Source organism: Phoxinus phoxinus (genome assembly GCF_949152265.1).
Source record: "Phoxinus phoxinus genome assembly, chromosome: 8".
NCBI classification, from domain to species: Eukaryota; Metazoa; Chordata; class Actinopteri; order Cypriniformes; family Leuciscidae; genus Phoxinus; species Phoxinus phoxinus.
Window position 1 is genome coordinate 15,556,571 of NC_136883.1, and position 24,315 is coordinate 15,580,885.

Below are 24,315 nucleotides of genomic sequence, written 5' to 3' on the forward strand. Positions count from 1 at the left end.
AAACCGATTATCCTGCTCATTAGCGTTATGCTAGGTCTTGGCATACTGTGTTTCTTTAAAGCTGCAGTCCGTCGTTTTTCCTCTTTGTCGCCATCTCTGTTAGAAATCTGCAATTGCAGTTATTCGCGGAATTATTAACTGTGCGTGGGTAGTAAATCGGCATGAAACAGCGCGGATGAACACAATGTATTGAGGCTGCCGCGTCGCTGTGGATACTGTAACGTTACTGTCATCAGCAATCTCAGAGTATACTTTTTGAAAGTGTCAACATTAGAATTTTCATCGGAAAATGTCATCTGAACAAGTAAGTAACATTCACTTTTGTTCTGACCAAATTCGGGGGGTGGGGGGAAGCATTGCAGTAGCTATATCATGCTGATTAAATCTAACGATTGCTTATATCACGTCAAAACGTGAAAAATATATATTTTTTAAGTCTTTGGGTTTTACAACTGGTGAATCTCCAGTTGTCACTGGTGATTGTCGCTTTAAACTTTCGGGATCCGCCATACCAAGTGCTAAGCTAAATCTCCACCTCCATCATCCACACACGCTAGCCGGGGACTCCTTCTCTATGTGTACAGAAGTGACGCAATGACGCAAAGACATGCTCGAAATTCCCGCGGAAATCCACCAGTACCACTGGAATTAAAATCATTATTACAAGCTTACCGTTTTGAATCGAGGTAAGGCAAGCAGATCGTTTTGAACACTGGCTGGTTACGTTTTTTTTCAAAAATGTCTTTTTTGATATTTTTAAACCCAAAAAAGTGCCGGACTGCAGCTTTAAGGAGTACATAGAGCTGTATTAGACTGTTATATAGGCTATTATAGGACAGATAGTTAAACCATCCTAAATGCTAACTGGTAAACTCACTACAAAACTGTATAAAAAAAGCATCTGAATTCATCCATCTGAATTATTTATGTTATGTTAATTCTCTTACTGAAATACTTGCTGAATTTCTCAGCGTTAAGTGTGGCACTCATGAGGACTACTTTTAGGTCCTCTCGAGCAATTAACAGGTCCTTCACGATGGTGAGGAGAACATCCGACTGAAGACTCCTCTCATGAATTTCATCCAAGATCAGGTGACTTACGCTAGAGAGGTATCTGGAGGGGGGGAGAAGAAAGAAAACGCATACACACACTGGAGCAAAGGACAGACTTTTCATAATTGTGAATGAGAAGAAATAACTAGAGCAGAAAATAAGAAAGATTCCTGAAGCCTTGATGCTCTGAACTGACAAGACATAATTTCCGTCGATAAAATTATAGCAAAAGTTCCGTAAGTGTTCGATATAATGTTTATGCTCTATGCAAATGCTTATCAACTGAAAAGCCCTGCAATCTCTGTTGTGTATGAGAAACATTATACAGCAAACGCTCCAAAAGCGGAACAAGACAGGCCTGACCGTTTGAACCGTGCGCTACACTGAACATTTATCAGCTCGGCTCAGCGTGAGCTTAGAACATATGCATTTACTCCCTGACCGTCCTGCTCACGTGAGTGGAAAGTGTTAGACTTCAGTGCACTGTTCTCCCATAAAAACCATTAATCAAAAGCCTAGTGATTTGAACTAGTTTGAAGCCAGATGAAACAGTGCTGACATTCTTAAAGGAACACTCCGACTTTTTGGGACTTTAGCCTATTCACCTTATCCCCCAGAGTTAGATAAGTCCATACATACCTTTTTCATCTCCGTGCGTGCTATAAGTCTGTTTGACGCACCCACCGCTAGCCTAGCTTAGCACAAAGACTGGATGTAAATGGTTGCAGCTAGCATACTAATCCAAATAAGTGACAAAATAACGCAAACATTTTCCTATTTACATGTTGTGATTTGTATAGTCACAGAGTGTACAAAAAACAAAGTCACATGAGACACAGACATATTTTAACCGTATAAATACTGGGAACTATATTCTCTGAAGGCGAAGCACTGCTACTTGGGTGGATTGATAACCGCAGCACCTGAGACGCGCCGTGGTGAGGAGCAGAGAGTTCGGGTAACGGAGTCAGCAATTTATAAATAGTAAAAGCGTGGTTTACAATCATGGGTTTTCGCTGTATTGTAAAGAGCTGTGACAATAAACAGGGGAGACCAGGTAATACCATGATGTTTCATAGAATTTGATACCAAGTAAAAATCATCTAAATTTCCTCAAAATCAGCCATGATCACCATTCACGTCCGCTACTAGATAGTCACGTTGGTTTTGTTGACAGAAGAAACAACGGCGCGTCTCAGGTGCTGCGGTTATCACTCCGCCCAAGTAGCAGTGCTTCGCCTTCAGAGAATATAGTTCCCAGTATTAATACGTTTAAAATATGTCTGTGTCTGATGTGACTTTATTTTTTGTACACTCTGTGACTATACAAATCACAACATGTAAATAGGAAAATGTTTGCGTTATTTTGTCACTTATTTGGATTAGTATGCTAGCTGCAACCATTTACATCCAGTCTTTGTGCTAAGCTAGGCTAGCGGTGGGTGCGTCAAACCGACTTATAGCACGCACGGAGATGAAAAAGGTATGTATGGACTTATCTAACTCTGGGGGATAAGGTGAATAGGCTAAAGTCCCAAAAAGTCGGAGTGTTCCTTTAACACTGACGCAGAAAACAGGAGAAACAGTGAGCTAAAATGATAAGCCAATATTAAGTGATGTAACACTAACTGAAACCATGGGATTGCAGCAGAAATGTGGGATATTCTAATACAATTTTATTTTATTATTAATGTAGACATTAAATGTATTAAAGGAGTAATTTAATATAATTACAGTATTTTTGTTAATAGACTGTAGCAGTTTTTTATGCATTTCGCCACCTTGGAATTATAAGGTTCTATCTGTATTCTGACTGGTTTTGAGATATTGAGCTTTAAAGTTTTTGCATTCCATTCGACTGTGTAGAAAGAACCTTTTTATTTTCTAAATAAAAAGTTCCAAAATGTACACAACTTAAAAAACAACATCACATAATGTAAATAAGTTGTCACAGAATAAGAATATGTGAATAACTCAATTTTGACAAAAATGTCAGATAGAACCTTATAATTCCAAGGGGACGATTTGTATTACTAAATGTCTTTAGGCTACTGCTTTTCATAACAAATACCACAGAAACAATAATACAGTTACTTTTTACCATGGTAGTGGGGTGCGATGCGTGGTTTTACCTGTGGTTAACATGATCCGAATACTACATTTTACCCAATAAAATTTTACCCAAAAAAATGAGGTTACAATTTTTACTGATGATTTGTTGAACAAATTTACATCTGCATCCCAACTCAAGCTACTGTTAAATGTGCATTTCTAAGAGACAAAACATGTAATATTAATTTGTGAAATGTTCACCTCGCTCAAGAGCAAAGATCTGCCTTGAAACTTGAAAAAAAAAAAACACATTTATCGTGATAATTATGATATCGACTGATATGAAAAATTTCATCATGATACATTTTTGACCATATTGTCCAGCCCTACTTCTGCATGAACAGGGTATTTCGAGAATCACAGCTGTAAATAAACAGTTGCCAATCCCAAACACTGACTGTGTGAACGTAGCCTGGATGATGTTATTCAGATCCCTAACAGGCTTTTATCAGGGACTTCTGTGCGTACAAATATGTCAGCATCAAAACAGAAGAGATGTGAGAGAAAAAAACAAAACAACAACAGTACATAATGTGTTTTCTATATGGGTTGCGGTGAAAGCTGTCTGAGTGGATGAGTCAAACTGTGAGTGAGTGAGTGAGTGAGTGAGTGAGTATATGTTTGACATTGCTTTGAGTATGTATAAGTGCATGTGTGCACCCTGTATGGCTGTGTATTGATTAAACACCGGCTTCTATTACAGAAAAAAGAAAGAAAAGGCAAAGCAGACAGATAGAGGATGGGGGGAGGGGAGTAATGAAACAGCAGAAAGGAGTGGACGAAAAGAGGTTTAGAACACTTACGTATCTGAGCGGAGCCACTGAAGAATAATGCCCGTCGTGCAATACAACACCGAGCCCTGTTTCCGTGGTAACCGACTGGAAAGCAGTGCCAGAGAGTGAGGGAGGAGAAAAGGAGAAATATAACAGGAAAAATCAGTGTAAAAATAATTTTCACTTCAATTACAATAATAAAATATACTAAAATACTACATCAAAATACTAAACATATCAAAAGCAACATTATTCAATAATATGCAATAATTTTAATATAACTGCTGTTTGAGGATCAGTCTGCAAGAACATATCCTATGCAAATAAATTAATGAAAAAATAAATGAACGAAAGAATGAATGAATACATAAATGAATGAAAAAAATGCATGAATAAACTACTTATTTAATGAAAATAAATGGTAAGTCAAGTCATCTTCATTTATGTAGCGCTTTTAACAATGTAGATTGTTTCAAAGCAGCTTTACAGAGATAACAAAAGCAGCTTTTTTCTGTGTATTAACTTGCACGGATTATTTGTTCACCACAAGACTAGTAATATCCGCTAACAAAGTAAATAGGGTCAATTTTGATTTCATGCCGACTTTAAGGTAACAGATTGTTTTGGCTCTATAGTGGTTCTTGAATAATGTTATTTTCCAGCTAAAGTTAGTTTTGATTGATTCACTATGAATGAAGGTCAGTATGACTGATACAATACTGAAGTTTCAGTCACTTCATTTTAGCCATTAATTATAGCCATTCAGTATTACAGTATAATGACCACATAACCCAGAACTGACATCCTATTTTCTCACAACTCTTTGCATTCATTTAACACTTTTAAACTCAGGTGTTTGTTCACAGAGAGACGCATAACCAGACAGAGTTGGGGAATTGATAATCAAGTAAAGATTGGAGTTCTTTTTTTGCGTCTTATCACGCTTGAATTGATTAATAGCACTTGAATGAATGACATAGTGATTATTTAGCCTACTGTAGGGCAGCCAAAGGAGGACAAAATAAAAAAACAGATGCTGCGTTAATTGCGTGTTGTTTATATCAATGTCTATGTGGTGGTTTTAATATGCTTTAAGGCAAACCATGTACCGGTACACATGAATAAGTCAACACCATTGCGTATTTTCTCCTTAAAACTGCAGTCAACCAAAGACGGTCCCGAAAATGCTTGAAAATGGCTTTGAAAAAAAAGTTTGATATCGCTGGTGTTTCTTACGTCACAAACTAAATTGTAACCAATCACGACAACGTGTGATTGTCAACAAGTGGATCTCTGAGCTAAGCTGCGTTCAGCACCGACAAAACTTTGCACAGCGACGTTTTTAAACAGAAACGGTGATGCATTGAACACTGTTCTGATGACGCAAGATTTGCAACTATGGCAGCTGAGAAGGCCATTCTTTGTGTTCTTTGTGAAGAATTTTCCGAGCCTGATGAAATCGGTATAAATATCGGTAATAATATGCCCGATGTTACAGTTACTGCACAGAACAAAAGAGAACATCCCAATCGAGTGAAGGGATTTGTGGAAACTGGAAACATCTTACCAAATTCAGACTAAAACAGATCTATTTATTCTCACATACTGACTTTATTTGTAGTTCATACTGTTTTAATACCCTGTATTTTCTTTCTCATTTTTAAGAAAAGCACTTAATTAATTGTTTATTTCTATACCAAATGTCATACACTTGCAATGAAGCTAAAAATATAAACAACTACATCATTATGTTGATATCCTATATTTTTTACAATAAAACTTACGACAAACATATGTCTTCTAATATCCTCAGTTGTTGCGTATACCGAGCTGCATCGAACACATTTGTAAATTATTTCCTTGAACCCATTGTGCGAGTTCACTTTAATACCGCATGCTTTATACATGTTGCTGCTGATTGGACTGCAGTTCTGACACACCCACCAAACAAGTGAAAACGTATCTCAAACCCCGTTGCACACCGGTGCACTCCGTTTCCAGGAAACATGACGTTCAATTCGGAAACTGTAGCAAAACGTTGCGCACCGTTTTGAACTTGAACGTGCCCCTGGCGGAGCTAATTTGCATATTCATAGAACCGCATATACTAAACGAGGCAAGGGTGTAGAGATGCATTCAAGCTATTTTAAGGCATGAATAATTTTTTTCCAAGGAAAAAAACATTTAAATTATAATTTTTGTGATGGGTTTTAAGGGATAAAATGATAGACTACAGGGGGACATTAAATACTTTTAACTCATTAAAACGTTTGGGATTCATTTTTTTCTGTTTTTAACGCAGCATTTGTTTGTTTTTTCCAAAGCGTAAAAGCTACAGTCGTCATTTGTTGGAATTGCATGGAAAAGAGGGACTAGCACATTCTTCAGCATTTCTTTCTTGTTCCATTGAAGAAAGTAAAATGTTTGTAATTATGAAATGACATGAGGGTGAACAAAACATTATTAAATTTTTAATAAAGTTAACCATCTCTTGAAGAGAACCCTCCTCAGCCACATTACTAATATCAGAAGAACAAAGAGTGAACAAGACGGTTATTCTTTTATAGAAGAGGAAAAAACAAGCCTAAAATTAGGTTTGTGTCAGTAATTCAAATGAACTTTCTATTTTACACAACACAGAAACTCTGCAATTCAAAAGACTTCATAAGACTATGCTAAACCTCCTTACCTGCTCCCACACACTGTCAGACACAAACAACGATCATATTAAAGCAATAGAGAAAAGGTGTCTGGGAGCGCCAGAGGATTTAGATTGATGTATAAGTGAGAAAAAGGAAACGCCAAGATATTGCACCTCATGGCCTGGAGAGGTGGCCTGCATCTGCACTTCTTTTCACCTCTCTCCTCCTCTATTTCTTTTCCAGGCCTCAGCCTTTCCAGCTTATTCTCTCAGGACCAGTCTTCAACATTTCCTCACCACAGCAAGACAAGATTAACAACCCATTTCTCTTCTCCCCGGCACTCACATTCACACTTTTTCACATCATCACTCCATCTCTTTCGGCACAGCTGAAGTGACCAATTCCCACTGACTCACCTCTCAGTACCCACCATTCTCTCCGCTTTCATTCTCTCATTTCCTGAAGGATGTCAAGTGTGTGAAGGGGATATTAGACACTCGATGAGCTGAAGTCTTCGTCCCCTTCACACACTCTTGTTTTAACAGTAGCAGGGTCTGACTGCTTCCTTAACAGATTTATAGGTGCGTAATACTTTATTTCAAGGGCATGTGGATTTTGAAGTTGGTAACCAATCACTCAGTTATAAGTATATTAAAAACAATATTAAAACATAAAACTTCATGTACTTGCATATTATCCTGCTTTGGCATCAAGCAAACACGGTTGAGCTTCCATGTTTAGCATATTTAATGCGCTATAAATAAATGTGACTGTGCGTTGAGCAGTGCTTATAGGTGAATAAAAGACTAAACTAAATCTGTTCATCTTATAAAGTATCTAAGTAATCTAAGGCAATTTCATTAAAAATGTCTTCATTTGTGTTTAGAAGATAAACAAAATGTTATGGGTTAGGAACAAAATGAGTAAATGATGACAGAATTTTCATTTTGTTGAACTATCCCTTTAACCCAAATGTTATTGCAATAGTAATGCTTGTCTTGGCACCACTAATAATGAGACAAAAAGGAAGAAATGGGGATGGGGAAAAAAGGAACAGAGAAGAGGAGTTGTAAGATATTTGGCAGCCAGCTCTAATCAGTCCTCTATCTTTCCCCTCAGAAGAGAGGCAATTACCTGCTCTCGGACAACATGTTCCAGTGACCACGCTGCCTGCCTAATACACTTTTTTTCTCGCTTGAATGAGAAAACACACACACACACACACACACACGCACGCCCCCGAAATATATAGGCACACTTACACTGCATCTCTCCTTTCCTCAAAGAAAAAATTGTTTAGTACTTAGTTTTCCTCCAGCTTGTTAAAAATAGAAAATGTATTATATCTTGACAAATCACCCTCAGTATTTTTAAATAAAACGGATATTTTGAGAACAATGCATATTTCAGAACTCAACTTTCTTCCCAGTCCAAAATGACTATTACAATTAACACACCACAAGGATGAATACACACACACACACACACACACACACACACTCACACGTTGGTGAACTACGAGAAAAGGACTTTCAAGAAAGAAAATTAGGACAGATAGTATTACTTAACACCAGAAAATAATATTGTTATTAGAGTTGGTATTTAATCTAACAATAAGAATAAGAAAAGGCTTGGGCTCTGCTCACCCATCTGTGGGGAATCTCAGAATAGCCTTCTCAAAGTAAGACCGGCTGAAGTTTATTTCTAACAAGGCCCCTGATCAGTCTGATCTTAACAGTTCGAGGTACACATTTCAACACAGAGCGTTTTGCGGCCTTGTTGTTGGACCCAACAGAAAACCTGCAGCCTGCGAGTAAGTGCTGTGCTGGGCTGTATCTTTACCTCTTCTAAAAAAATAATCAGCTTTTTCTCTCATTATAAAACATACAGTATATCTATACAGAATTATCTATATTTACTGTCACTATGTTTGTCACCGTTGTTCCCTGTAGGAACTGTGCAATGTTGCCGTGCATTGTGCTAAAAATGACAATGAAGTTGACTCTGATAAAATTAAATTGTTACAGTAAATTGGTCTTAATATTGTTAAACTGTATACTTCAGTATCGTAATACCTGAAAAAATAATTATTGCTTTATAGAGCCTAAGGCAAACCTAGATAAGAATTTCTGTGTGTATACAAAGCATAAATTAGTTAGGGTTTCTGGCCAGTTGAGAAAGAGAATTTCAAACTTTCTGACAGGCAAAATTAAACTTCACCCATATGCCAGAACTCAGCTATAAAAGAATAGCCTCCATGGAAGCGGGATGGGGATTACAGAATTAGGAATGACTTGCAGATCTGATTCACTTACCTCTGCAGACGGATCTGATACCCACAGGACTTCCCTTCTCCCACCGGCTCTGCCCTTTCTGAAGCCACTCTCTCTGCAACCTAAACAAAAGCACTTACTTTTAACATCACACCTTAAACAGACACTCAACATATTAGGTAGAAAGAGTGGGATCAGATATGCTGCTTTTTAACGAAGTTGTCCTCAAATCAAGGAGAAAAAACAAAATAACAAAAACAAAGAGGCCTAATTATATTTAATTTCTGCAATGTATACTGAACTTGAAAGTATCTAGATGGCTTGTCACTGGTCCAGTGACACAACTTGCCCCATGATAGAGATCATGGTGTTTATATATATATATATATATATATATATATATATTAAAAGAAAGTAGGATCATCAGGAAAGGGAATAGAATACAGTTCAAAGGTTTTTAAAGAAATGAATACCTTTTATTCAGCAACTATGCACATTAAATTGATCAAAAGTGACAGTAAAAAGGCATTAATAATATTACAAAAGATTTCTATTTCAAATAGGGCTAAATGCTGTTCTTTTGAACTTTCTATTAAAGCTACAATATGTAATTTTGTTTTTCGCCGCTAGGGATCGCTAAGCTCTTACAATACCAAAGGCGTAGGTTTATGACGCAGTGACAAGCTGAATGATGGGACTTGCTGTCAAGCTGATGGATCTAATGTTAATGGATGCGTGAAAACATTCATGTTTTTTTAACATTACAGTGGTATGAAGCAGGTCGCGATTACTAATAATAGACAGATATCACACGCGAGTCCCGCGGATATAAAGGAAGAAGGATATTTAATTATACCGAACTACCAGCAAGTGCTGAATTACTACTCACACAGGTCAGTTTATTTGACAAATTAAACTTGTGGGGTCAGGTAACGCAGCGCTGTTTCACTTGGTCTAACGTTACTCTATCATACACTATCATACTAAACAGCATTTGAGTGTGTTGAAAGTTATAATGTTATTCTATGTGTTAGTTCGTTTGCTATATGAGACTAACAGTTAAGCTAGATCAACATTAGGATAACATACAGATCATATTCTAACATTTCATCATGTTGAGCTATATAACATTGATTAGTTGTATGTACATTTGCTCACCTGTCTAATAAAGTAACTTATGTGCAAGAGCGGTGTCGCTGTCAAGTCGTGACTCGTGAAGCTCTGTCAAGTCCAAGTTTGTCACGGACGTGGAGCTCTCGGCGTCTCGAAAACACCACGCTGATATTGATCCTCATTTTAGTTCTCCTTTTTTGTTCCAAAGTCTGCTTGCCATGGTCCATAATGTTTGAACGAAATAAGAACAGCGTGGCGCTAAACGTTACGCACTACGCAGTTGTCCACGTCTGTCGCCATGGTTACGTCATGGCTATGGCAGTACGAGCGGAAACCAAGGATAGCACGGATATTGCGTCATTGACAGGCGACATTTATTTCCGGGACGGGCCATTTTTAAAAATTGGAGTTTCTCCGAAATAAAAAATATTTGGAGACTTTTGGGATATTGTAAGTACACAACTGCAGGAAATATATCACACTGTGCAAGTGATTTTTGGTAGCCTAGAAATCTAGACACACCCTAGCGGCAGCAAAATGTGTTTTGCAGCCAGGGCAGTCTAGCAACTCACCATAGACCTTCTAGCTGCAAAAACCTAAATTGGGTCAGGCCAATCACGTCGTGTAGAGAGTAGGCGGGGGCGGGCTTAACATATAACGACAGAGTTGCGACGGCTGCCACTTGAAAACAAAGAATGGCGGCTGCGGTTGGAGAACAGCGGCCTTTCAAATCGGCTTTGGCCGCGACGCTGGAGGACTTGGAGTTAAGTTTTTCTTTAAAGTCCCTGTAAAGTCAAAATTAAGTATGTGTTCTGAGTTTGTAATATCACAGAAAAATGTGTTATTAGCCACCCAGCCAAATTTGAATGATAAAAAACCCCGGCAAGTACATAAAATAAGCTATCAAAATCTTGAAAAAATTAGCAGTGGTCTTTGCTCTCAAACGCTGGGGGCGTGTCCGCCGGCTGCGCTGAAACCTGTCTGACTGACTGACATCCAACTTCTCGAGTGACTTTATGCATGAAAGACGTCTCTTTTGTGGTCGGAAGGGACTGCTTTGTGAACAGATAATAGTTTAAATTACTTGGCTAAGGAATCGTATTGATCATATAAATAAACAAAAAAAAATCACGTTAGAGGGTTGCAGAATTTAGTAGGCTACTTACTGTGGACTACCTACTATAATTATAACATAAGCACACAAGGCAGCCTACCCTCATTGGTGGGGCGAGGATGGCACCAGGTGTCGGCGCGACGGGAGGATGAAGGCCGAGGCGGGAGATAGTCGGTTCGGCCCCATTCACCAGTAACAGCGGATTATCAGAGCATCCCAGTTGTCTCCGACGAAAGTTTATAAAACATATCCCGTGTATAATGATCACTACAGAGACGGGTTGGCAAGGTGGCTGTTCACAAAAATTAATCCACCTCTTCTTGATGTGATCGTTTTTAGGAAATTTAAATAAGGACACCGATCTGTTTCGCATTTCCGTGACGAAGGCATAGCTAACTAGCAAACTGTAAGCTGTAGTAATAATAGTACTGACAGTAACTCGCGATTGAGCGCCAAACTGATGCGAATGTGCTCTATTTATATTGTTAGGAGCGGCCAGCCTCAGGGGCTCCAGTGCGTCATCGAGCCACCGTTTTAGCCCCGCCCAAAAAATCCGGAAAATAGCAATGGTGAAAAACTGTTTAACGGTCTAACTCCACAATTCAGTACTTCGCAGTTCACGTTCTTTGTAATATGTTTTAGCAATACATTTCTAACATTTATAATGCGTTTAGAATGTTCTTTTAGAATTGCCTTTACAGGGACTTTAAGAAAAGAGCAAAGAACGGCACTTAAGTCATTCTTAAAAAAGGAAGAAGTGTTCTTTGCTAAAATATATTAGCAGTAAAAATGTTTTCATCATTGATAGGAAATGTTTCTTGGGCACGAAATCAGCATCTTAGAATGATTTCTGACAGATCATGTGACCTGTCCTGGAGGACCACCAGCACTGCAAATTTTTGATGTCTCTTATCTAATGCAGGCCAGGGTTTTCAAACTGTCCTGTCTGATTACTACTGATTGATATTACTATCAATACGTTACTTGCCCAACCAGACGGAATAAAACACTTGATTTGTGCTATGGAACAGTAAAAGACGCCTTCAAATCACTCCCATTGCCTCCTTTGGGCTCGTAACTGTGTGTTTTTATTGCCCACCTACAAGACTGTTTTAAGGAGAGAGAAGATGCAAACAAAGGATGTAAAGGTTTGGACTGAGGAATCTGTGCTCTGTTTACAAGAGTGTTATGATTGCACGGACTGGAATATGTTTAGAGAAAGCTGTGATAATGACTTGGATGAACTTACTGATGTGACCTGTTCCTATGTTGCTTTTTGTAGAGATATGATAATTCCAAGTAAGACAGTCAAAATCTACCCTAATAACAAACCATGGGTGACCAAATCTGTTAAATCTAGTATAGAATATAAGAGACGGGTCTTTAAACTTGATGAATTTACTGATTTACATAAACAAGCAGCCACTAGGGGTTTGAAAGTAGAAATCCTTAAGGCAAAAAAGAATTATAAAATGAGGTTAGAGAGTCAGATGGCTGATAATAAATTGGGTTCTGCCTCGTCCAGTATGAAAGCTAGTTGAAACCAGATATTTACATACACTTCAGAAAAAAAACACAAAAACTTTTATTTCTTTACTGTCATACATTAAATCAGAGTAAACTTTTTCTGTTTTAGATCAATAAATATTAACATATTTTTTGCATTTTTTAAATGTCAGAATCGAGCGAGGGAGAATTTTTAAGTATTTTTTTTATAACTTTCATCAAAGTCAGAAGTATACATACACTTCCTTAGTATTTGGTAGAATTGCCCCGAAACTGTTTCACTTGGGCCAAACGTTTTGGGTATCCTTCCACAAGCTTTCTACAATAGTTTGCTGGAATTTCGGCCCACTCCTCTTGACAGAACTGGTGTAACTGGGTCAGGTTTGTAGGCCTTCTTGCTCGCACTCGCCTTTTCAGTGCCGCCCACAAATTTTCAATGGGATTGAGATCAGGGCTTTGTGATGGCCACTCCAATACCTTGACTTTGTTGTCCTTAAGCCACTTTGTAACTAATTTGGAGGTATGCTTTGGGGTCATTGTCCATTTGGAAGACCCATTTGCGCCCAAGCTTTAACTTCCTGGCTGATGTCTTCAGATGTTGCTTTAATATATCCACAAAATTTTCTTTTCTCATGATACCATCTATTTTGTGAAGTGCACCAGTCCCTTCTGCAGCAAAGCAGCCCCACAACATTATACTACCACCCCCATACTTCACAGTTGGAATGGTGTTCTGAGGCTTCAAAGCTTCGCCCTTTTTCCTCCAAATATACCGTTTATTATTATGGCCGAACAGTTCAATTTTTGTTTCGTCAGACCACAGGACATGTCTCCAGAAATTAAGATTTTTATCCCCATGTGCAGTTGCAAACTGTAGTCTGGCTTTTTTATGGTGGTTTTGAAGTAATGGCTTTCTTCTCCCAGAGTAACCTTTTAGCTCATGGTGGTACAGGACTCGTTTTACTGTGGATAATGACACCGTCTTACCAGTTTCAGCTAGCATCTTCACAAGGTCTTTTGTTGTTGTCCTGGGATTGATTCGCACATTTCGCACCAAAAAACGTTCCTCTCTGGGACTCAGAATCCGTCTCCTTCCTGAGCGGTATGATGGTTGTACATTCCCATGTTTTTTATACTTGCGTATAAAATTGTCTGAACAGATGAACGTGGGACCTTCAGGCATCTGGAAATTGCACCTAAGGATGAGCCACACTTGTGGAGGTCCACAATTCTTTTCCTGATGTCTTGGTTGATTTCTTTTGATTTTCCCATGATGTCAAAGAAAGAGGCTCTGTGTTTGAGATGTGCCTTTATATGCATCCACAGGTGTGCCACCAATTAACTCAAATGGAATCAATTAACCTATCAGAAGCTTCTTAAGCTCAGAATGGAATCATCTGGAGTTTTCTTTTTGTTTAAAGACACAATAAACGTAATGTATGTATACTTCTGACTTTGATGAAAGTTATAAAAAAAATACATAAACATTCTCCCTCGCTCGATTCTGACATTTAACAAATGCAAAAAATATGTTAATATTTATTGATCTAAAACAGAAAAAGTTTACTCTGATTTAATGTATAACAGTAAAGAAATAAAAGTTTTTGTGTTTTTTTCTGAAGTGTATGTAAATATCTGGTTTCAACTGTATATTAGGGTATGGTAGTTCAAAGCACAATAATCATGTCATCTTGGATGGATACAATTCGAAATTTGAATATGCAAATGCCTTGAATAGTTTTTATAATCGTTTTGATACATCTGTTTTTAGTGAGGAACTCCAGGACTTGCATCACAAGCTGGAGGATAGTCAGCATTTTTGTATAGAACAAAAGGAGGTGGAAAGGGCCTTTTCTTCAGTTAGAGTAAATAAGAGTTATGGGCCTGATAATATTTGTGGCCGGGTACTCAAGTCTTGTGCAAAAGAGTTGAGCCCTGTATTCCACTATATTTTTAATAAGTCCCTGAGAGTACAGCATGTTCCAAAGGTGTGGAAGGATGCAATGATTGCCCCAGTTCCGAAATCTAGTTGTCCAAAGATATTAAATGATTTAAGACCAGTGGCTCTTACATCTAAATGAAAATTTTTGAAAGATTTGTGAGATCTGAAATTTTAAAGACGACAGAGTGTTTATTAGACCCAATGCAGTTTGCTTATAGATCAAAAAGAGGTGTAGAGGATGCAACGGTCACCCTGATACATCTGCTTTTGAAACATTTGGAGGGGAAGGGGTCTCATGCAAGGCTTCTTTTTGTAGATTTTTCCTCTGCGTTTAACACAATTCAACCTCACATCCTAGTAAGTAGACTTTTAGAGCAGTTTAAACTGAGTAATAATTTAGTCGGATGGATTTTAGATTTTTTAACTGAGAGAACACAAAGAGTGAAAATAAATAACACAATCTCAACACAGGTTACTTCCTCCACTGGTTCACCACAAGGATGTGTACTTTCTCCACTATTGTTTATTCTGTACACAAATATGTGCCAAAGTCATCTGGAAAATAGTGTTGTTTTGAAGTACGCAGACGACACTGTGATCGTCAGTCTGCTCCAGAATAATGAGAATAGTCATGGACCTATTATTGATGACTTTGTTGAGTGGTGTGAAGAGTCTCACCTTCATTTAAATGTACTGAAGACCAAGGATATGGTTATTGATTTCAGAAAGAATGTCTATATGCATGAAGTCACATCCATTAAGGGTGAAACAGTGGAGTGTGTGCAGTCTTACAAATACCTTGGGACAATCATTGATTCAAAGCTGAGTTTTGAAGCCAACTGTGAAACAGTGTGTAAAAAGGGGCATCAACGTCTGTTCTTTTTAAGGAAACTGTGTAAATTTCAAATTGAGAAAACTCTATTGAGTATGTTTTATCGCGCTTTTATTGAATCCGTACTCTCCTTTTCTCTGGTATCCTGGTATGGGAACTTAACGTTAAAGAGCCGGAACTCTATTGGCCAGATTGTGAAGTGGTCCAGTAGGTTGATTGGGGAGCCACTACTGAACCCATCCTCGCTGTATACCAGGCAGGTACAGCGCATGGGTATTTCAATCTCGAGTGACCAGCTCCATCCGCTGTATTGTGAGTTTCAGTATCTGCCGTCCAATCGACGGTTTAGAGTACTGCGGTGTACAACAAAACGATATAAAAACAGCTTTGTTCCAGTAGTGATTCATTTTATGAATAGTATTAAGAAGGAGTAAATTGTTTTTAGTGTGATTTTAGTGTCTTGTTTGGTTTGTATGCATGGTGTTATCGTCTATATGTCTGAGAAACAGCCTAAACTTGTTCTCTGGAACTTAATTTACCTACGGGTACAAATAAAAGCAACCAACCAACCAACCAACCAACCAACTGTCCGAGGGCCCCCAGGGGGCCGCAAGAGAGTGCAAGGGTGTCCATGGAAAAGTTTAGAGAAAAACAATATAAAATTTTAATAAAATTAAAATTACTTACAGATATGGCACTGATACGCCGTGGCTGCGTGCAAACCACCCTGCAGAGAGAGCCCATGCCCCTCTGGATGAAGTCATCGAGGATGAACTGAGTGACCTGGGTGGTCTTACCACAGCCTGTCTCTCCACTCACTACCAGTACCTGGTTAGCACTGATCAGTTTAACCAGCTCCTACAGTAAGACAAAACAGAATTGTGCATGACAGAACTAAAAATAGTTACATTCACTGGGTGATCAGCAAACTAAAATGCTTCTTCACATTAAAACTAAAGACTAAAAGAGACGTAACAACATAATTCTTACGCTGTACATTTTTTTCAACATTTTACAGAAAAATACTGTAAAAATGCTACAATTAAAAACAGTACGAAAAGTTAAGTTACCATACATATACGGTAAAAAAAAACTGTCAATTATTTAACATCCCATTACATTTTACTGTAAAATACTGTCAAATGTATGGTTTTAGCAAGTAAAAACTATGAATTTCCATAATAAAAAAAGGACATTCTCAGAAGTCCCTCAGTTACACATGACATAATTATGAATACATTTTTATAAATAATTTTGTCCTTATTTTTGTTATCAGTTATATACATTAGTCAAGTCAAGTCAAGAATATTTGTATAGCGCTTTTCACAATACAGATTGTAACAAAGCAGCTTCACAGTATTAATTAAAATAATAATAAAACGTCCATGTTTGGTAATGCTAATCAATAGTATTATTCATTGATTAATTAAATTGAATATCCCCAACTGAGCAAGCCAAAGGCAACAGTGGCAAGGAAACGAAAAACTCCATCAGGTGACCTAATGGTGACCTAAAACTCCATCAGGTGACCTAATGGTGACCTAAAACTCCATCAGGTGACCTAAAACTCCATCAGGTGACCTAATGGTGACCTAAAACTCCATCAGGTGACCTAATGGTGACCTAAAACTCCATCAGGTGACATAATAGAGAAAAAAAAAACTTGGGAGAACCCAGGCTCAGTCGGGGGCCAGTTCTGTTAGTGTGTTTTATGTTACATTTTATGTTATTTAGTTCATTTTTATTGCGTTATTTTAGTGTCATGCATATTCCCCAGATGTTTTTTTTGTCTTCACGTGTATGACCTTGTGCACAGTCTTGACCATGTTTTATGAACAGACCACTTTAAGATTAACTCTGACTCATCATGTGACTTTCTATTGTGCCACCTGTATTATTGTGGTGGTTATCGGTATATTTTAAAGTCCCCCTGTGGTGAAAATCAAGCTTTAAATGTTGTTTATATGTCTATGTAATGTTTTTAATATGCTTTAAGACAAACCATGTGCAAATTCATAAGTCAACACCATTGCTGAGTATTTCCTCGTTAAAACTGCAGTGAACCAAAGATAGTCTCAAAAATGCGGTTTGAAATCGCTGGTGTTTCTGACGTCACAAACTACCTTGTAACCAATCACGACAATGTGTGATTGTCAACAAGTGGATCTCTGAGCTGTGTGAGTGAGTGGAGGCGGGGCTAATTTGCATATTCATATAACTGCATATACAAAATGAGGCAAGGGTGTAGAGTTACATTTAAGCTATTTTAAGGCATGAAGAATTTTTTTTAGAGGAAAAAAACTTTTAAATATGTCATGTTGGTGATCAAAGATGAGTTTTAAGGTTTACAATGATTGACTACAGGGGGACTTTAAGGTACAAAGGCAGATTTTGGAAGTTAAAAGTAGGTATATTAACATTATACCACTTAATGACATATATGGTTATAAGTTACAAAAAAGGGTTTTTCCTGGCTCAAAACGAGGCGGTAAAATCCGGTCATGTATTTTAATAATAAGATCATTCAATTTGGATTTTTTGTAGACCATCATATAGCCTACTGTGTTTCCCACAGTATTTTTGTGGGTGGATCTCGGTACCTCCAGGAGGGTCCAGGGGCATGCACCCCCCTTGAAAAAAACTTCCACACGTAATAACCTAGAGTACTGTCTAACACTTGATGGCTGCTCTGTTAAGTCTTCGTTGCCGGTTAGGAACCTGGGTGTGCTCTTTGATACCAATCTTTCATTTGAAAGTCACGTGTCTAGTGTCTGTAAAACCGCATTTTTCCATCTTAAAAATATATCAAAATTACGCCATATGCTCTCAATGAAAAATGCAGAACAATTAGTTAATGCGTTCATGACATCAAGGCTAGATTATTGTAATGCTCTACTGGATGGTTGCCCTGCACGCAAACTACAAACTACAAACTACAGCTAGTTCAAAACGCAGCAGCTCGAGTTCTTACCAGAACCAGGAAGTATGATCATATTAGCCCCGTTCTGTCAACACTGCATTGGCTGCCTATTAAACATCGTATAAATTTAAAAATATTGCTGATTACTTATAAAGCACTAAATGGTTTAGCTCCGCAGTATTTGAGCGAGCTCTTAACGCATTATAGTCCTTCACGTCTATTGTGATCTTAAAATTCCGGCCAGTTAATAATACCTAGAATATTAAAAATCGACTGCTGGCGGAAGTTCCTTTTCCTATTTAGCACCAAAACTTTGGAAAAGTCTTCCTACCATTGTCCGGGAAGCAGACACACTCTGTCAGTTCAAAGCTAGATTAAAGACACATCTCTTTGACCTAGCATTCACATAATGCATTATAGACTTCGATAACTCAATGTTAGGCTGCATAGATTAGGTCAGCCGGAACTGGGATACTTCCCTTAAATCCTGATGTACTCGTTAAATCATAAGAAGAATGGCATGTACGCTAATTTTAGTGTCTTTGTTTATCCCGAGGTTTTCCCGCAGCCTGCCGGATCCAGGCCGTATCCAGATCTGATGAAGGACCTTCGCCTGGACCCGATATCAACGCAGTGCTGAAGTGCCAACTAGCCTCTCCTTATGGAGGATCCCTTCACCACTCTACAGATAAAGCGTTGTCGGGATAATTACGATTTCGCGTATCTACCCCGAAGTGATAAAATTCTGTATCAAAATTTTAAGGCCAGACAAGTAGTTTAAGGCTTGGTTTGTACGGAATTACAAATCTGTGCACATAACAATCTACATTGTTAAAAGCGCTAAATAAATTAAGATGACTTGACAGAAAATTTTGTACATTCTAACGATAAATTCATTAATCTGGTGCACTTTGAGTCCCCCGAATCTGCTGTTAAAAATAAATAATCCACCCGCCAACCGCCCAAACCTATGATATTCTCTGAATTAGATATCTGCATCTGATCACCACATTACAATTATTAAAATTCTCAGTGTTAAGCATGATAACAAAGTAAAATATCACACTGAAGCAGGCTGCTTTAAAAATAACATTTAACAACACAATAAAAGTTCTTCTTTTGGCAAAATTACATTTCCTTAATAGCCTGAACAGAGGCTCCCTTCAAACTTAAAATGTGTCAATGATTCATTACATTCACTGTTGGAAAACACTCTTATCAGAATTCCTTTATAAAGGCCATTTTTCCCCTCATTTTATTAAATGCTCCATCTTTCATTTCAAATTGAAACAACTTTGTTACCGTCAGTACATTATTATCAACTATAGGCTATCAATCACCACTTACATTAAATTAAATTAAATCAGAATCATCCTTGCGTTTTCGGTGATTCCAATTGTTTTAATCAGGGCATTTGTCCGGTTGGGCAAGTACAATTCTCTTTCACTTGTCCCTTAAAAAAAACACACACACGTGTCCCGGACAAGCGTTATTGTCGAGCCCTGATATGTTTTCTTTGATTGGTTTTCCCTATAGAGAATTACGTTGTTGAAAACGGAAGTAAAAGAGTGACGCGCGTTCATTGCGTTTTACAGTTATGAGAGATCTGTCTTTATTAAACTCAACACATTATAATGATTTATCTGTCATCCAACCCTCGCTTAATTGTAACGTTATGTTTTTATTACTTGCCCCGCTGACCCTATCCGCAAACTATATGGTTTGAGAATGGACACAGGCCGGGAACCTGCAACTTAACCGTCACGGTGGAAAAAGTGTGAGCATGTGACTGTCTGTCCGAGATTTGTTGAGAACCGGAGGCGGCACGAAATTTAACGGAGGCGGCTCCTCATAATTTTCTATGCACGAAAAACCCTGCAAAATATACAGGCATGCTGTAAAAATGGAAACATTGTCATAGTATTTTTACGGTGAATTTCTGGCAACCACTACAGCAAATTTTACAGTGATATAACTGTATATGAATCACAAAAGGAGACATTTACCTCTCTCATCCCATAAGAAGGTAGCTTCTCTCTGAATTTCTGAAAAAGGAAATGCCACATTAAAACAAAGTTATGGGCAAAAGCGCATTTCTTTTTTTGACACATGAAGGTTTAGTGAATAGTTCTCGGTCTGTCTCACCAGCATATCATTGTATCTAGCGTTATATTTTTTCTTCTCCTGATCTTTCTTGAGCTCCTCATCCAGGGAGGGTGTCCGCACTACATCCTGGAATAAGTATTCCAGGTCAGTGTCATTAAGCTCCTCTTTCACATTTGCTCCCAGCTCATCCTCCCGGTTCTCCTCTTTAGGCTCAATTTTTGGCACTTTCACAATGTTCTGCAGTTCCGGAGGATCATCTCCGTCAAAGTAACTTGAATGCAGACACAATTTCGTTAAGCATAATTATGGAAAACACTTTTAAAATACCTTGACATGTCCATGATTTCAATGACTATGTGGACTAAGATGATTGTACAATATTGTTTTGCACCTGTGGCCACTGGGCTCCTCCTTCACCCTCCAGCTCTGAGACGTGGAGGGATGCCCGTCTCTGCCCGAATCTCTTTGGACAGAATTCAGCAACTGAGTAATGTGCTGCTCTCGTGATTCATCCATCTGAACAACTGCCCTCTAAAATGACAACCATTATCAGTCTTAAAATATGCATAATCATATCATAGATATTGATTGGTCAAATAAACATTTTCCCAGACTGTTTTAAATAGTGTTGCACAAAATGGTACCACACAAAAACTTAATATTGATATACCCAACAAATGTTTCAGCATATTCGACTTTCTCGTGATCTTAATCCATTAGATCTAAAGACTTTTGCTTAAATGTTTGAAATTTGTTTAGTAGACACACATACATTTTTAGCAATTATGAGTTTCTTAAAAAATCTTACTTCAACTTTTTAGAATGACTTTGACCAAGTGGTGATGGAAATCAGCCACAACCACATAAGGTTAATAATACAAATGTGTTTATTTCAGTTCAGAAATGTTGTGTACATTTTTATATATATATATATATATATATATATATATATATATATTATGCCACTGACTCAGAGTGGTCAATCTCAGACAACACATTACTAAGTACTAGCCTAGAATTCAACATATTTTATAAACAAACAATCTGACACCACTGTAACCGTCTACTACTCACAGACTTCCTCTCTGCCTCAGATCTTTTAATGCCGCCCCATTTGGCATACCACAGTCCAATTTCTCGACCCTTTAAATGAGGTGGATGTTTGCCTCTTCCTCCTCCTCCTCCTCCTCCTCCTCCTCCTCCTCTTCGCCCCCTTCCATGTCCTTGCTCTTCCCTTGAGTCCCAGTCGGAGCTCCTCGGGTATCCTGCACCCCCACAGGAACCAGCCCCTCCATCCTTGGACCCTCCATCTCCGAACCGCCAACCCCCTCCTCTCCGACCGCGTCTATTACCGTACCCATGATTCATGCCGCCGGACTAATAGCACCGCTCAGCGATCATGTGAACCAGAGCAGTGCTGCAACTCTGATGCCGGTTTAAAGATGATAAAGTGTTATGCCTCTGATTGTCATTTATCACTACGTACTACAGTCCAACATAACGATATTTTCTCAAATATCTGAAATGTCGTACAAATATGACGATAAGGTAAAACCGAGGCGACTAATATTGACGCAAAGGTATGCGATTGGTGCTGGCTGCGCATGCGCTGTAAATCAAAAAAATCAAGCGGCTCTGCTGTGATGTGACTTCTTTTTTTCTTTTTTTTACTGACTTTTTTTACTCATCTAGATCCGAATCAAATAACAGGTAGAGATAATATGACAGAAAAAAAGAATAAAACAAAAATAATATACTTAATCTTGTTTTATTATTTATAATCTATATTCTTATTCACCCTGGGGAAAAAACACACAGTTTAATCCAGCCTAACACCGCTGAATTTTTTTCTTCTTCTAGTTTTAGCGGGTCTCCCAGTCTGACAAGCAGAAAAGTGCTCAAAACCAGCCAACATATACTGTATTCATCACTAAGAATAATGTGTTTTATTTATATTGCGCCTTTCAAGAACCCAAGGACACTTTACATGAGTCATTCCACGAAACCGGTACGATTTGGACGTACACCTTTTGGGATTGTTTTACCAATAAGTATTACTTTTCTGAACACCCCACAACATTAATTACATTTTTAACTTCCAGAAAAACATATTTTCCCACCTCAGGCATCAAATCCCTATTATTATTGGTAATTATTTTAAGATATGGACTATTTTAAGAGCTCTCTGAATATGATTATAAAATATATTTGTAATGAAATCAACATTTTCCTATTAATCAGATGTCCCTCACACTAATTCAGTAATTGTAAATGTAAAATTTAGCCTTAAATGGGCACTTTTTGTGACAGCAACCTCATCATTTTTTATCAAATATGTGGCTTAACTTCAGAATTTGAACTAAAAATCAGTATTCTTATAGCTCGGAACATTTATGACTAAGTTCAACAAACATTAAATTACTTATTCATAAACTTTAAAAGATAATGAATAAAAATGTAGGTGTGACGGGGTTGAGACTAGGGTAACAGGGTTGAAGATGGTAATGGGGTTGAAGAGAAAAATACAGCTTAACATATAGTTGTTTTTTTTCACTGTAATCTTTTCTATAAGCACTGTATTTCATTATGTAACCAAGAAAAACAACAGGTATAAATTGCAATTGCAACTCAGTTTTATTAACCCGACTGCAGGAAAAACAACAATCAATGAGTATACATTAGATAGAACATTATAAACGGACTAAATAGGTCATCAAAATAAAACATATAACCTGTGTGCTTTTTTGATGTGTGTGTTTGTGTGTTTTTTTGCATGTGCGTGCGCTTCGTGGCAAAAAAAGTAATGGGATTGAGTATGATGGGGTTGTGATTTTTTGCTCGAAAATGGCCACTGCTCTACATGTAGTGAATAACAGCATGCATGCTATTAAGAAATCATGTATATTGTTGAAATAACAAAGATAATTTTCACAAGTAATAAAATTCTATCTTTACAGTATTTGATGTAACGGGGTTGAGTCGTTGAGCTTGACTATCACAATTCTAAATAAGTTATAGTTATAAAAGAAGGTGGTAACTTGCCTGTGTCTACACACAATGTTGTTCAGAAGACTTCTATGATGTTACTTCCTGTTATTGACGTCACATAAGTATCTGTTCATTGTTTCCCTATCAAGGCTACGGAACTTCGACATTACGGATGTCGTATATGGGAACTCCTCTCCTCCTTCACTTCCGCTGAAATCTTATAGGCTAACGCCAGCAAAGCTGGCCAATTGACGCAAATATGCAAATACTGAAACCCCGTTGCAGTTATAATGCAAGTGCAGTGTCAATTACATCAGAATCTCTCTCTTCACGCTCAAATCGTGTGCTAGAAAGCTGATACTGAAGTTGCACCGGAGATACTTGCACTGTCTCCTGCATCCGATGGCAACTACTTGCAACCTGTGCTCGGTTGATTCGGACCGACAACACTTCCGTGGTCTCGTACATAAATCGCCAAGGCGGTGTACATTCCAGAGCCCTATTCAGGCAGGCGGAATCCCTTCTGCTGTGGGCGGACCGGTTTTTCCTCTCGGTGAGAGCGGCGCACATCCCCGGTGTTCTAAATCACGGGGCGGATATGCTCTCGAGAAGCGGGATTCCCCAAGGGGAGTGGAGGCTTCACCCCGGGACGGTTCAGCTGATATGGAATCGTTTCGGCAGAGCGGAGGTCGACCTTTTTGCGACGAGCGAGAACGCGCATTGTCAGATGTTCTTCTCGCTGTCCCGTTCCCCCCGGGAGGTGGACGCGCTGTCTGCGCGATGGCCGAGAGTCTGTCTCTATGCTTTTCCTCCGGTGAAAATTTTGCCCATGGTGTTGTGCAAAATCAGGGAGGAGAAGGCGGCGGTGACTCTGGTAGCCTCGAACTGGCCGAATCAGCCCTGGTTCGCGGATTTGGTGGAGTTACTAGCAGGGCAGCCAT

The 24,315-nt window shown here is 38.3% G+C and overlaps 1 protein-coding gene across 3 annotated transcripts in view; it reads right to left on the reverse strand.

Moving 5' to 3' along the window:
* dhx36 (DEAH (Asp-Glu-Ala-His) box polypeptide 36) overlaps positions 1 to 21,972 on the reverse strand; it is a 57,103-nt gene extending 35,131 nt beyond the window's left edge. Inside the window, exons 1-8 of one of the 3 annotated variants that reach the window (XM_079621831.1) lie at positions 21,461 to 21,972; positions 20,778 to 20,917; positions 20,426 to 20,657; positions 20,287 to 20,325; positions 16,048 to 16,218; positions 8,896 to 8,975; positions 3,969 to 4,043; positions 948 to 1,114 (exon numbers count right to left, since the gene is read on the reverse strand). In XM_079621831.1, the coding sequence (XP_079477957.1) occupies positions 948 to 1,114; positions 3,969 to 4,043; positions 8,896 to 8,975; positions 16,048 to 16,218; positions 20,287 to 20,325; positions 20,426 to 20,657; positions 20,778 to 20,917; positions 21,461 to 21,754 (1,198 nt within the window). In that variant the 5' untranslated portion in view covers positions 21,755 to 21,972. Of the gene's footprint in view, positions 1 to 947; positions 1,115 to 3,968; positions 4,044 to 8,895; positions 8,976 to 11,180; positions 11,477 to 16,047; positions 16,219 to 20,286; positions 20,326 to 20,425; positions 20,658 to 20,777; positions 20,918 to 21,460 lie in introns of those variants that run through there. The other 2 variants (XM_079621830.1, XM_079621832.1) reach the window with 2 other exon arrangements.
* Between the last annotated feature and the right edge of the window lie 2,343 nt (positions 21,973 to 24,315).